The following is a 13,974-nucleotide window of genomic DNA, read 5'->3' as shown; positions in this document are numbered from 1 at the left end:
AGAAACTCACATTTGAATTTTGTTTTTCAGCCTGTTAGAGGATGTAAACTTAAAAAACTTCATCAAAATCTTTTTTCATATCAAACAGCATTATGGGGTAAGGATCTAGAACAACTGCTTATGCTTACTGACACTTATGGGGAATTTAGGAGACATTTAAAGAAATATCTTTTTACGAAATATTTAGGCAGCTAATTAGTAAAAATGTTATTATGGACCATTTAGATCATTATAGTGTCTCTAATTATTAGCTTTTTAATTTTTAAATTATCAATGCTCAAATGTACTCCACTATTTAAATCGGAGAGCCCACTCTCAACGGAAGAAAATGCATCAGGTATTCTTAAGGTAGGGCATACATGCTCAAACCTCCTCCACCAGCATCATCGGCAAAAAAACTTCCGGAGAGAATGTGCCTATGGTGATGTTGGTGGAGGAGGTTTGAGCATGTATGCCCTACCTTAAGAATACCCGAGGCATTTTCTTCCGTTGAGAGTGGGCTCTCCGATTTAAATAGTGGAGTACATTTGAGCATTGATTATTGATCACCCACTAGCACCAAATTTGGATATAGTATTGTCACTTCTTTTTAATTGTAATTTTTTAATTATTGTAAACCGCATAGAACTTTACAGCCTTGCAGTATATAAACTGATCAATATTATTGATTATTATTATTGATGGACCATTGGTCTGACACAGTTAAGCTATTCTTATGTTCTTTTACCTGCAGGAAGAACAGACACATTTATTTATTGTAAAAATGTATATACCGTTTAAACCTAATGCATACATATGAAACACAGTTTAATATTTAAAAGTACTGTACATCTTTTCAGAAGTGTTATAGGAAGGGTGCTGTTGGAAGGATCACAGTCATTGAGTTTATTTACCAAACTGTTGGGGTGGAGCACCTAGTACCCTTGCATGGACCCTGACTGCACAGTGGTAAATCAGAATTACTGGTGCTGGTAGAGAAGGTTTGGAGAAGTAATTTAACAAAAAAGAGAACTGTGGCAAGAGTAGCAAATGTAGGTAACTGAGGGTGAGGATGGAGAGAATATAAAGTGGTCTCCAGTCTGTGGATTCGACAGTCTAGGGCAGGGCTGCCCAAGTCCGGTCCTCGAGATCTACTGGCAGGCCAGGTTTTCAGGATATCCACAATGAATATGCATGAGAGAGATTTGCCTGCACTGCCTTCTTGGTATGCAAATCTCTCTCATGCTTGTTCATTGTGGATATCCTGAAAACCTGGCCTGCCAGTAGATCTCGAGGACTGAACTTGGGCAGCCCTGGTCTATGGTGTCAGTACAGGGTGCAGTTTTGTGGAATTTATTACCGGCTGAGATTAAGAAATCTTCCACCATGATGCAATTTAGGAGAAGTGTGAAAATGTTATTTGAGAGAGAATATAGGTAAGTTCTTTTATTCATTGTAGGTAGATTTTTGACTTACTGTATACAGCACTGTATTCTTGCTAAATGTTTAATGAGCATAGTAGTATAATGGAAGTTTTTATGAGTTTTTCTAATATGTTGTTTGTATTGTTATTCACTGATTATGTATGTTATAGTGGAACCCACACAGAACTGTGGATGCACTGGGATACACATTTTTTAAATAAATAAATAAAATGATTTGGTTTGAGGCCTTATTTCAAATGTGCATGCATCCCATACAAGCTATAGAATAAACATAAATGTGAATTAAGTAGCATGGATGGAAAATAAAACTGTGCAGTCTTTTTGCCATATTATTGTTGTTTTTCCCAAAACCATTCACATCTCATAGGTCAAAGTCAAATCATTTCATAGATTATCTCAAGAAATTTCTTCCTACTGCTTTGGGCTTTCACTTCACTAAAAGTCGGGGGGGGGGGGGGGGGGTTCAGATTTGGTTCCAAGGGCCTTCATTTTCAGTTAAAGTTAATTTATTTACTTCTTTATTTATTTATTAGGATTTTGTTACCATCTTTTTAAAGGAATTCACTCAAGGTGATGTACAGCAAGAATAAGTCAAACATAAGCAATATACAATTATAGCTATGACAAAGTATGCTACATTACAATATGTGATAAAAATTTAACAGACAGCTTAGGGCGTAAGCAAGGATGGAACATATAGATAGGTAAGATACAGTTGCAGGAGTAAGAAAATAAGGGGACTAATTTAAAGAAGTTGTACATGAGGTCCAAGATGCTAGAGTCCATCATATCTACCCAACTCTCATCCTATTTAGAGAGATTTTGCATTCTCCCACCTTACCAGTATGGCTTTAGACCCAACTTCAGCACCGAATCCCTATTGGCCTCATTAATCTCAAAGGTTCAACAACTACATTCTCGTAATAAGTACGCTGTTCTACTACAATTCAACCTTTCTGTAACTTTTGACGTTGTCCATCATGATATTCTAATTTTCCAACTTTCTGAGATAGGCATTAACTCCATAGTCTTAGACTGATTCTCAAAATTCTTACGTTCCCGCTCTTACACTGTTAACATGAATGGCACCATGTCCTCTCCTTGGAAACAGATATGTGGAGTCTCACAGGGTTCACCTCTATCCCCTATTCTTTTCAACATCTATATGTCCTCCCTGAAACTCTTCCACCTATCCCCCCTGGAAACACTTTACACTTATGCTGATGACATCCTTGTCCTCCTCGAGACCGACTCGAACCTCACCAACCTCTCTGAGAACATAACCATATGTTTCCCTAACAACAGCAACAGATGAATCCAGAGGCCAATGGGATAGCTCACATCTACCAGCAGGCAGAGATAGAGAAACTTATTATAGAGAAACTTATTATAAAACTTATTATTGGCTGGCACTCTTCCTGTTTAACCAGTATCCTCTATCTCCCAGCAGGAAAAGGTCGCTATTCAACTAGCTCCTGAATTCTGGCTGTGACTGGAACTTTATTTTCTCCTGTTGAGGTTTCTCTTCAGTGAGACTGCCATTCTGTTTCTCCTGTTGAGGTTTCTCTTCAGTGAGCTGGCAATGCTATTTCTCCTGTTGAGATTTTCTCTTCAGTGAGACAGGGGTGTCCGGCTGAACGGTGCCGGCTTTAGGGGTTATACCTGGGCCCCCCCAGGTCCCTGCCTCACCCTCCCTCCATTGCTAGAGGGTCTGACTGGGTCTCAATTTTTTTTCTTCTTTCCCTTCTCTGTAAAAAAACAAACAAAAAAAAAAACAACAACACAGTTGCTATTCTGCCATGCTTTTGCTGCAAACTGGCTTCAACCGGCCCTAACAACAAGCTTGTGAGTATGTCTGGCTTTTACGGTTGTTTGAACTTGAGGTTCTGTTTGGGAGTCTTAGTACTGTGGGTTCGGTCATCGTACATTTAAGGTATGGATATTTTATTGAGGCTAAGTTTTATGACTAGAAATCCGTGGAGGGAGCCGGGACTTCCCGCCCTTTGCATGCACGCGCTTGGTTTCCTTGTTGGTTACAGTGCGGCAGTAGCGATGCGATTTCATGCTCGTACTTGTTCTCATTGTTGGGTTTCAGTGCAGCAGTAGTTCTGTTTATTCTGAGGCTCTCTTTCATCGGTGTTTGTCACGGCCATGTGCAGCGGATTGTGCAGGTGCCGGTTTATAGCAGCGCGCACGAGATGGGACATGTTTTTTCCAGTGCTGTGGGCCGTTCTTCTGGTTATTCCCCGAGTCTGATTTTCTTTCTATGCAAGCCGCGGCAGGGTAAATTTTGCAGGGCTCGAATCCGACTATATTTCTAGGAGCGTTGATGCAGCGACCACGTGTCAGCGAGAATCAGGCATGCGCTTGGGTCTCCGGCGATGGCGGGAGAGCTGCAGCATTCCGGTAGTTTGTTTCCAGCTGACTTTGGTCAGGGTATGCCGGGGCTTCTCTCCTTTCCAGTTCAGACAAGTTGTATGTGTTTCACCAGCTTTGGGACAAGCTTGGGCAGATTTATATGTCTATGTCTGTGTTCCTGCTGTACTCCCTTGAAGGAAGCTGCTTGTTTAATCGGACTCTGGGGTTAGCACTCAAGGGGTTTACCAGAGAGACTCTGACCTGGGCTAGGTCACCCAGTCTCGGTTTGTCTCCGGACTGGGGCGACATACGGCAACTCACAGCACGGTGAGATCAGCAGTAAGATAGTGCCCTGTATTTCACACAGGTATCTCATTGTCTCTCTTGGGGTCCCTGCAGATTGAGCCTTTGTCTGTTGGTAACTGTTCTTATTTGGGCCTCTGTGCTGAGCTGCATGTGTCTAGTAGTGGCACAGGATATATATGCCTAAAGGTAGTAAAAACAGTTTCCAAGTTCGGGCTGTCTCTATGGGCATAATGAGACTGCGCATCTTCCTGCGGCCAGGACTCTCTTTCTCTATTTCTGAGGGGGCCTGGACTTCAGATTTCCATGCTTATCACGCTGGTTTCTCCTGTCACCATTTTCTCATGGCACATGCTAGACGGGCCCCCCCGACCAGACAGGAAGGGCTGTACAGCTCCTTTTAACCAGGAGCCAGTTACCTATTCTATCAAACCCGCGGAGGATCACGCGCTATGTGGCTGTTAGCCTCATCCCTGAAGCTCTCATTAGCGATGTGAGCTTTGTCTGATACCTGTAAGGATGCTGTTGTTTTCCACGGGGCGGTAGATGCAGCATCTTGATTGAGTCGAGTACATATTCATTTTAAAGGACATACGTATTTCGCTCATGTTGCATGGGGTTAGTATTGTTTTCATGGTTCCAGTATATTCCTCTTTACATTGTGAAACTTGATTTTTTCCTAGGAGAATCTTCTTGCAGATCCTACAGTATCATCCTGCCATTTCCCTGACCTTCTGCACTTCATTCTGAGGGGATCTTGACTTCTTCCAATGACTCTTCAGGCTTTCTCATGAGGGAGAAGATGCTATAATGTCAGGTCAGGGGGCTGTGAAGATTTTTCAGGATGCTTGCATCTTTGCATCCTCCTCAGGTTTCCAGTTCGTTCTTGGAGTCTCTATGTTTTGTGTTTCCCTTTCAGTGTTACTGGTCCTCAGGACAGTTCTTGTAGTTCTTCGGGAACTAAGGGACGTTGTTCCACTTACTGCATGGTGTGACAAACCCAGGTCCATTTCGGGTCTTACCCACAATAAACCCGAATCCGTTCCTGGATTTGCCCCAGTGAGCAGGAATGTGCTCAAGCCACCTAGTTGCAGGAGAGCGGATCAGGTGACTGATCAATTAATGAATCAAGCTGACTCTAGCTCTGACATGGAAATGGAGTTAGTAGAAACAGGGCAGGATAAGTTTGAAAGTTTCACTCTATGCAAACCCTATCCTGCCACTGTTAAATATCTCAGGAAATTTGAACAGCCAGTTAAAACCAGGGCTAGAAAATATCCCGTCTGTGAAAGCAGGAAACAAGTCAGTGGGTGGAAAACCCTTCCCCCACATTCTTAGAAGGGGAGTAGTTTTCCACCGGATATAATGAGCCTGCTGAGAACAGAGAGGGGGAAGCAGCCAAGGGAAGCCAGACTCAGGAGGCACTCAGGAGAGGAACACCCAGGAAGGTATGAAGCTGGAGAGAGTCAGACTCTCTCAGACTGGCCCATGATAGAGGCAGATGATTCAGCTCATATCAGGGAGCCTTGGGAGAAGCCAGAGGAAGAAGCAATGGACACCCAGGCAAGCCAGGCATGCACTGAAACCCAGCCATTGCCTATGGAAATACAGTGAGTTTAAACCTGGGTTTTTCCTCATGCTGCTTATTCCTCTGTGCTGCTAGGGAATCTGAAAGTTTAGATACTTCAGTTTTAAAACTCTCCCTGAAAGCTTGATATAGAAGTTTTCTGTAAAGCCTTGAACAATTTAAAGTTGTATGTGTGTTTGTACTTCCTGGCTGATTGCCAAGCTGAGCCAGCACGTTGCTTTTCTCTCAGCTGAGGCTAATCCCAAGTGCACCATTGCAGAGAAGGGAAAAGTACAAGTGCTATTGAAGACTAGTGATATACCAATGATTTTTGAACATAAAAATGAACTGCTTGGATAAAAGAATATTGATTTAAAAACACTGTTGCTTTGGTGAAGAGAACTGAGACTCATAAGCTTGCAAGCCCAGAAGCAGGGACTGTCTGTAATACAGTGTTATTCAAGTTTTGTTTTTGGAATATTTTATGATGGACCTTTATGAGTTTGATGTCATGTGCTATGAATGCATACTGCACTGCAAGGCTGAAGCCTGAATGGTTTTGAATTATGTTACCATTACTGGATTAAAGCTATTTTTGGTTTTAGCACTGAAACCTGTATTCCTTGCATGTATGCCTAAAAGTAAGACCTGGAGGATCCCTTAGTAGCAAGGGACACGTAGGATTGGAGTCTTGGTCACTTCGCCCGGGGTTTGCTGCTCCTGCAGGAATAAGGGGTGTGACAATGGTGCCCGAGACGGGGGCATTGGGCTGGCTGGATCCCATTCTGCTGAATTAGTTTCTCGGGGTTACACATTTCTGCAGACAACCTGGGAGTATATTTACATTTTCTCTATGGACTCCGAATCGGCACTTGGTTTGCCTGCCTCTCTTGGAGCAGCGCTTTCGGTTTTGGCACATGCCATTTCGCCTACCCAAGGCTTCATGAACGTTTTAGGTGATGTGGGCGGTGGTACCATTCTGATGCTACCAGGCGATTCATCTAATTTCTTCTTGACTGCCTGCTTGATTCGGATGACTTCCAGTCAGGCCATTTGACTGACACGAAAAGGGTGGTATCTTTTTTTCAGTTCTTTACACGTGCATCTTCGAATTTGCACAGCGCTCTTTTCTCCTGTACTATTTATAGGTATATCGGGGTAATGTTTTTATTCATATAGGAGAGACATGTTTCTTTCCGGAGACTTGGGCGTGGGGTCTTGGTCTCAGATTGGTATTCTTCTTCACTTACCATGACCAAGAATATGGGATTCTGTATAGTTTCTGGGATCCATATTGCTGACTCCACTGGGAACTTCGGCTTGCTTTCCCCTTCTTACGCTACAGCAGTCACTTTTGTTCCGGTGGTTCCCGGTATCTCAGGGCTCCAATTATTTGGTATGCTCCTCCTGCATCACTCTGTATGATTTGGTGGCTCAGCGCGATTTCTCTTTTCAAGGCATGCCTCGGTCTTTGCTGGACTAGCTCATGACCACCGACCATCCCGGGCTGTCGGGTTGGGGGGCTCGGTGACTTCCATCCTCAGCTCCAGGAGTCTGGTCTTCAGAGGCGACTCAGTACTTGTTCATTCTTCTACTCTTGAGCAGGGTCAGGCTACCTTTCTGGAGCTTCAGATCATTCTTCTGGATTGCCGCTGAGGGTCCTTTTGGTCAGTATTAGGATGGGGGTATTTTTCTACAGCTTGGGCAGTAGGTGTTGTACTCAGTTGGCAGGTGAAATTGGTCTGCTTCAATGGGTAGACTCTCATCTTCGTCTTCTGTTGGCAGATCCTTTTATGGATCAGGATACGAGTTTGGATAGACTTTCTCTCCGTGGAATCTGAGCATGGCCCATTTCTTGTATGTTACAGTGTACAGCGCTGTGTACGCTCTGGAAAGTGTGCATGTTAGTAATAGTGTAATCTTCTGCATCCTGGATATTGAGATTTGTGGCTCAGGCGTTCTAGCTCTTTTTATGGACGTGAGATCTCCTTGACCTAGACCTCATGGCCTCGTCTCTCAATTCTAAGCTTCCTAGCTTCTTCGGCGGGCCCAGGGAGTGGGAATTAGAGGGGGTAGCTGCATGGCTCCTTTCTCGCCTCTGCCTTCTCTTTTTCAGTTTTTTCCGCTGGCTGATGATGGCTTGGATTTGCCATCTCGAGCTCGCTTTCCGGGCACAGTATTTGTAGAATCTCTGGATTGGCGGCGCCATCCTTACTATGCGGATTTGATGAGTCTTTCAACAGCCGGACTAAGAAGTTTCCTGGTATCTCCGGCTTTGCTCACCTAGGGTCCGATCAACATGGATATTTGTACTACTTTAGTATTACGACCTAGTTTTTTGAAAAATCTTGGCTGACGTGTAAGGGTTATACGAAGCAGGTTGTTTCTTCTCTTATCCAGGTGCTACGGACGTCTTCTCCTGTGGTTTCTGCTTCCTTTTGGAGGTTTTTCCTTTCTTGGGTGCTTCTTAATGTTTGAACCACTCCAGAGTTCCTTTTTGGCACAAGTGTATTGCCGAGGGCTTAGCGTTCAATTCCATTCAGCTTCTAGTGCCATTCTTGGCTTGTTACAAGGGCTAGGTATATTGCTCTTCGCTTACTTCTCAGCTTCATGTAGTTCAGTTCCTAAACAGAGTGCGGTATATTCATGCGCCTCTTAGAAAGCCCGGTTTGGAGTACAATCTTCACATACTTCTTTTCAGTTTACCGAAGGCTTCATTTCATCCTTGTCTTTTGGGACTCTAAAGGGCTGTGCCGTTGAACATGGGGTTTCTTGTGGCCATGGCTTCAGCTTTGCAGTTTTCTATGTTACAGGCCTTGTTTAACGGGGATTCCTATTTCTGATTTCCGAAATATGGGGTATCAGTTCGGATGGTACCACTATTTCTCTCTAGGGGGGTGTCATCCTTTCTTTTACGTCATGCTCGCTTTTCCTTCCTTCTTCCTGGGAGGAGAAATTGGGAGTAGTGCTTTTATTCACTGCATTTTTTGATACGTACGTAGCGTTCTCCGCGAGCTCGGTTTCTAACGACTTTTAGTTGTTTATATCTCCTTTTTGTATTCTTCAAGGGACGCCTCAAATGTATGGCGGCGTTCGAAGCCTCCATCGCTCAATGGGTCCAGGAGGACATTTTTTATACTTGCTTGCTGGCAGGGAAGCGGTTGGCGAAAGAACTTCATGACCATTCCGCCGGAGCAATGGCTACTTCTTGGGCTCGGCCCAGAGGTTTTTTCCTTGGATGAGATTTGTCTCGCGGCTAATTGGTCTTCCGAGAGTGCTTTCTCTCTGCATTTCTGCTTGGATGTGGGGGCGCATGCGGTAGGGGTGTTTTGTGCTTCAGTTGTTGCGGAGGTGGCATTTGCTTCCCACCCAGATTGAGGATTGCTTTGCTACATCCCATTGGTCTCTGGATTCATCTGCTGCTGTTGCTAGGGAAGGAAAAATTATGTTCTTACCTGTTAATTTTCTTTCCCTTAGACGCAGCAGATGAATCCAGAGCCCCACCCTTTCTGGATATTGTCTCTCGGTTTTTTCTTTTGCAACTTTCGCAGTTTGTTATTATGGCAGGTTGTTTTCTGTATTATTGCATTTTGAGATTTGTTATGGGAAAGAAGTTTTTTACATGCTAAGCCTATTGATGGTTACGGATGCTTGGGCAAGGAGCTATACTGGATAAACAGGAGGAGTGCCAGCCAATAGGACCACCTGTTAATCAGTTTCTCTATCTCCGCCTGCTGGTAGATGTGAGCTATCCCATTGGTCTCTGGATTCATCTGCTGCGTCTAAGGGAAAGAAAATTAACAGGTAAGAACATAATTTTTCCATAACGAACCTCCAATCCTGAGCCCTTGCTGTGCAAATGAAACTGAACGAGTCCAAAACAAAACTACTAGGGCTTGGCCCAAAATTAGATCATCTACCCACCCTTATCCCACTGTCCTCTGGCACCTCACTGCAGCTTGAGTTCTCAAGCAAAGTTCTGGGCATCATCATTGGCTCTACACTGTCCTTCAACGACCACCTCAACTCCTTGGTAAAAAAAATGCTTTTTTAGCCTTCACATGCTGAGGAAAGTGAGATCCTGCTTCCACCAACAACATTTTGCTGTCCTTATACAATCCACCATCCTTTCCAGATTGGACTATTGTAACTCTATCTACTTAAGTCTAACCAAGAAAAGCCTTCAAAGACTTCAGCGGATTCAGAATACTGCGGCTAAGCTAATCTTTGCAAAAAGTAAATTTGACCATGTCTCCCCACTCCTGTCCAAACTTCACTGGCTTCCAGTAATCTCCAGGGTTCACTTTAAATGCGCCTGCCTAACTTTTAAGATCCTTCACGGCATCCTTCCTCCCCTTATTCCACTATCTTGGAATTCCTCGAATCCTGATACCACCAGATCCACCCCAAAATTCAAACTATCCTTCCTCTCGCTAAAAGGCATATCTCATGCAGGAAAACTAGGGACATCCCTCTCCTTCAGAATCACAGAGCTCTGGAATAACCTTACTATCCCACTCCGGAATCTGGGCTCTCTCCAATTATTCCGAAAACTTCTGAAAACCTGGCTATTCTCAAAAATGTAATACTTCTTCCCCCTATGATATACTAAGTCCCTCTAAACCAGGGGTCTCAAATTCCCTCCTTGAGGGCCACAATCCAGTCGGGTTTTCAGGATTTCCTCAATGAATATGCATGAGATCTATGGGCATGCACTGCTTTCAATGCATATTCATTGGGGAAATCTTGAAAACCCGACTGGATTGCGGCCCTCAAGGAGGGACTTTGAGATCCCTGCTCTAAACCTTCTTTTACTATGTTTCCTGTAATCCCTTACTTTGGAGTTCCTTCTTCATTCTAGTTCTTGTAAACCGTGCCGAGCTCTACGTTTGTGGAGATGATGCGGTATACAAACTTAAGGTTTAGTTTAGTTTAGTTTAGTCAGAATGATGCTTGGAAATTTTAAGCTAGGGTAGGAGTGGATAAACATGTCCTGCTATAAGTATGTGCAGCCAGTGTACCATATATAATCAAATATAAACCGAGGTAACCTTTCCCTTCCCCCAAAAAAGAAGGAAAAAGGTTGACTCAAATATAAACCGAGATTAGAAATGTGGGTATGTGAGTGTTGTAAATAATAGACAAAACCTTAAACAAAGAGGAATGGGGGTAAGACTACAAAGCTGCAAAACCACATGAAAACCCCATTTAATGCAAAACAAAAAGGACTCGCCTTTTTGTTTTGCATTAAATGGAGTGTTGTTGTAGTTTTGCAGTATTGTAAGTAATGCAATAAGTACAGTGGTACCTTGGTTTACGAGCACAATTCATTCCAGAAGCATGCTCATAAGCCAAAGCACTCGTATATCAAAGCAAAGTTCCCCATAGGCCATAATGCAAACTCAGAAGATTCGTTCTACAAGCAAAGTTTGCTATGGTGACCCAGGGGTAGGTACCTGCCTGTGGGTGCTGCAGTCCTTTCAGCATGGTGGCTTCCTTCCCTCAGGGTCCCCATGTGGCTGCCCTCCCGCTTCAGGCGATGCCTCTGCCGTCCACCAGCGCTTCCCGGCTTCCGATTCAAGCCTGCCGCCATCCTGCAGAAGCATGCGCAGGACCTCTCAACTCCCGAGTCAAGCTGGCTATCACCCCGACAACACGCGCACCACCTACAAGCATGTAAAATGTGTGTGTTTGTATAGAATGCCCTCAAGTACTATGTTTGAAGTGCTATCATTAGGTTGAAATTGAATGTGGGTATAGCCACTAGTCAGTAAAAGATTTATTATGACCACATTCTCCTTTTTTGATTTTGCGGTGTAATTAATGTGGTAAAATCTACATCCCTAGCAAATATTGGAACAGCAAGACACAGTGCTGACAACTCAGAACCAGTGGATACCTGTAGATATCTGTAGGAAGCTCTATGTATTTCAGCGGAATTCCCCGCAGTTCCACTTTAAGTGATCCATGGGCCAAGTGATTTGTCCAAGGACAGAATAAAAATTTGAAGCTGAATTTTTGTCCTTATTCTAGGTTATGGTGAACCTTCACTAGAATAGAAATACAGAAATTTCAAAATGGCCACAGAGACTGCAGTCAACAGCAATGAACTTGCTCTTCAAAAACTGAAGCTGAAGTAAGTAAACAAATTAAATGATTCAATGGGAAGTATTGCAGTGAGAATAATAAGCTTTTAGGGGCTGATTCTGTAAGCAACACCTGCCGCTGCAGACACCTACAACACAGGCGCCTGCTGCGTGCCAATCACCGACAGGCGCCACTTCCAGAATCACGGCTTGACGGGACCCTAGTTGCCAGAAATATAGGCCAGGGTTTCACAGGCCTACATTTCTGGTGCCTAGGGTCCCATCAGAATTGCAGCCAGCGGCACATAGTGATGCTGAAGTCCAGTGCCGCCCATAACCATGCCTACTTCCAGGTTTCAACTTAAAGCTTATTTGAAATTTGGCAAGTATTAATAAATGGATATTCTGTCCAGCCCAGTGTGATTCAAATGAGTGAGTGGTATTGTCTGGACTATTATAAGGTTTTAATAGCTTGTTATAAATTGCAAAAAGACGCCTCAGCCCCGCCACTCCGCCGCATGTAATGATTTATACCGCGGGAAGCATGTTGTGGTGCTTCATCATTGGCTGTCTATTTGTAATATTATTTGTTCTTTTAACTTTTTTCTTTTCTTTTTCAATGTTTTTAGGAAATAAATAATTTAAATACACTTCATTTCTTCAATGTCATAGTATATACTTTAAAAGTGAAAAGTACTTATCTCAGCCAAAACCTGGGGAGTCAGACCCGACATGTTTCACACAACCGAGTGTTTTATCAAGGGTCTCCCAAGGCTGCCGTTGTAATCCGACTCAGCGGCAGCCTTGGGAGACCCTTGATAAAACACTCGGTTGTGTGAAACATGTCGGGTCTGACTCCCCAGGTTTTGGCTGAGATAAGTACTTTTCACTTTTAAAGTATATACTATGACATTGAAGAAATGAAGTGTATTTAAATTATTTATTTCCTAAAAACATTGAAAAAGAAAAGAAAAAAAGTTAAAAGAACAAATAATATTACAAATAGACAGCCAATGATGAAGCACCACAACATGCTTCCCGCGGTATAAATCATTACATGCGGCGGAGTGGCGGGGCTGAGGCGTCTTTTTGCAATTTATAACAAGCTATTAAAACCTTATAATAGTCCAGACAATACCACTCGCTTACTTCCAGGTTTCAGCATCACTATGTGTTGTTAGCTGCCAAGGACCTAGGCACCGGTTCCAGAAGCCACGTAGAGGTGCCTTAATTGGTTTTAAATGATGCAGTCAATTACCTTGTTGTTTAGCACCAAGTAAAACAATTAAGGGCTCCTTTTACTAAGGTGCACTAGCGTTTTTAGCGCACGCAGGAAATTACCACACGCTACACCGCGCACTATGCTTCTAGAACTAATGCCATCTCAATGCTGGCGTTAAGGTCTAGCACGCACAACAATATAGCGTGTGCTATTCCGCACGTTAAAGCCCTAACGCGGCTTAGTAAAAGGAGCCCTAAGTTAGGCAGCGGTAGGATGCTTACTGCCACCTAACTTTCAGCATCCCGATGAGAATCCGGGCTTTATTGTGTGTGGGCAGTAGGTTACATAGAAGTTATTCAAAAAATTTAACATGACAGCTAGATTGTTGCACATATGTACTATTTATGATGAATGTATTGATTTGTATTTGATATGTATTTTGTACTGTTGTAAACCACATCGGGTGGCCCTTATGAAGAACTAGAATTGCAGAATATAAATTATCATATCAGATTATGACTTCTATTACAAAAGTGTGTCCACATGTAAAAAACAGCACTTAACATGCGTTGATTGCATACACATATAAATAGAAAATTTTAAAGCCGTTATTTACACATGGAGTTCAACAGCACACAGAAGTTTCAAGAGGGCATTGTGGGCACTGTTTCCTCTAAACCAGGGGTTCTCAAACCAGAACTCCAGTCAAACCCAGCTAGATTTTCAGTATACTCACAATGAATATGAATGAAATAGGTTTGCATAGGTAATGCCCCCTTTAGGGCAGCTCTGGGTCCGGCCCTGACCTGGCTGGAGTCCCCCGAAGGTAGTCTCCATTGATCCCTTGCTTGTTTAGCACTTGGTGTCTCCACCTGGGGAAAAGAAGTGTTAGTGTGTGGAACCTGCTATATGGATGATGAGGGCAGAGTGTTTGGTTGTTAATGAAGGGATTCTGAGAACTTCATCTCTGTCTCCCTTCCTATGGACTCTGAGGGCTGTAGGGGTTCCCCATAC

The 13,974-nt window shown here is 43.4% G+C and overlaps 1 protein-coding gene across 2 annotated transcripts in view; it reads left to right on the top strand.

Moving 5' to 3' along the window:
* Window positions 1-13,974, top strand: part of TBATA (thymus, brain and testes associated) — a 227,924-nt gene that overhangs the window by 15,260 nt on the left and 198,690 nt on the right. For both annotated transcript variants that reach the window (XM_033943293.1, XM_033943294.1), the window contains exon 2: window positions 11,686-11,788. In XM_033943293.1, the coding sequence (XP_033799184.1) occupies window positions 11,730-11,788 (59 nt within the window). In that variant the 5' untranslated portion in view covers window positions 11,686-11,729. The remainder of the gene's footprint in view (window positions 1-11,685; window positions 11,789-13,974) is intronic.

This window comes from Geotrypetes seraphini, chromosome 4 (assembly GCF_902459505.1).
Source record: "Geotrypetes seraphini chromosome 4, aGeoSer1.1, whole genome shotgun sequence".
In the NCBI taxonomy this organism is placed as follows: domain Eukaryota; kingdom Metazoa; phylum Chordata; class Amphibia; order Gymnophiona; family Dermophiidae; genus Geotrypetes; species Geotrypetes seraphini.
Note: the sequence above shows the minus strand (reverse complement) of the source record. Positions and strands in the feature narration are given on the sequence as shown.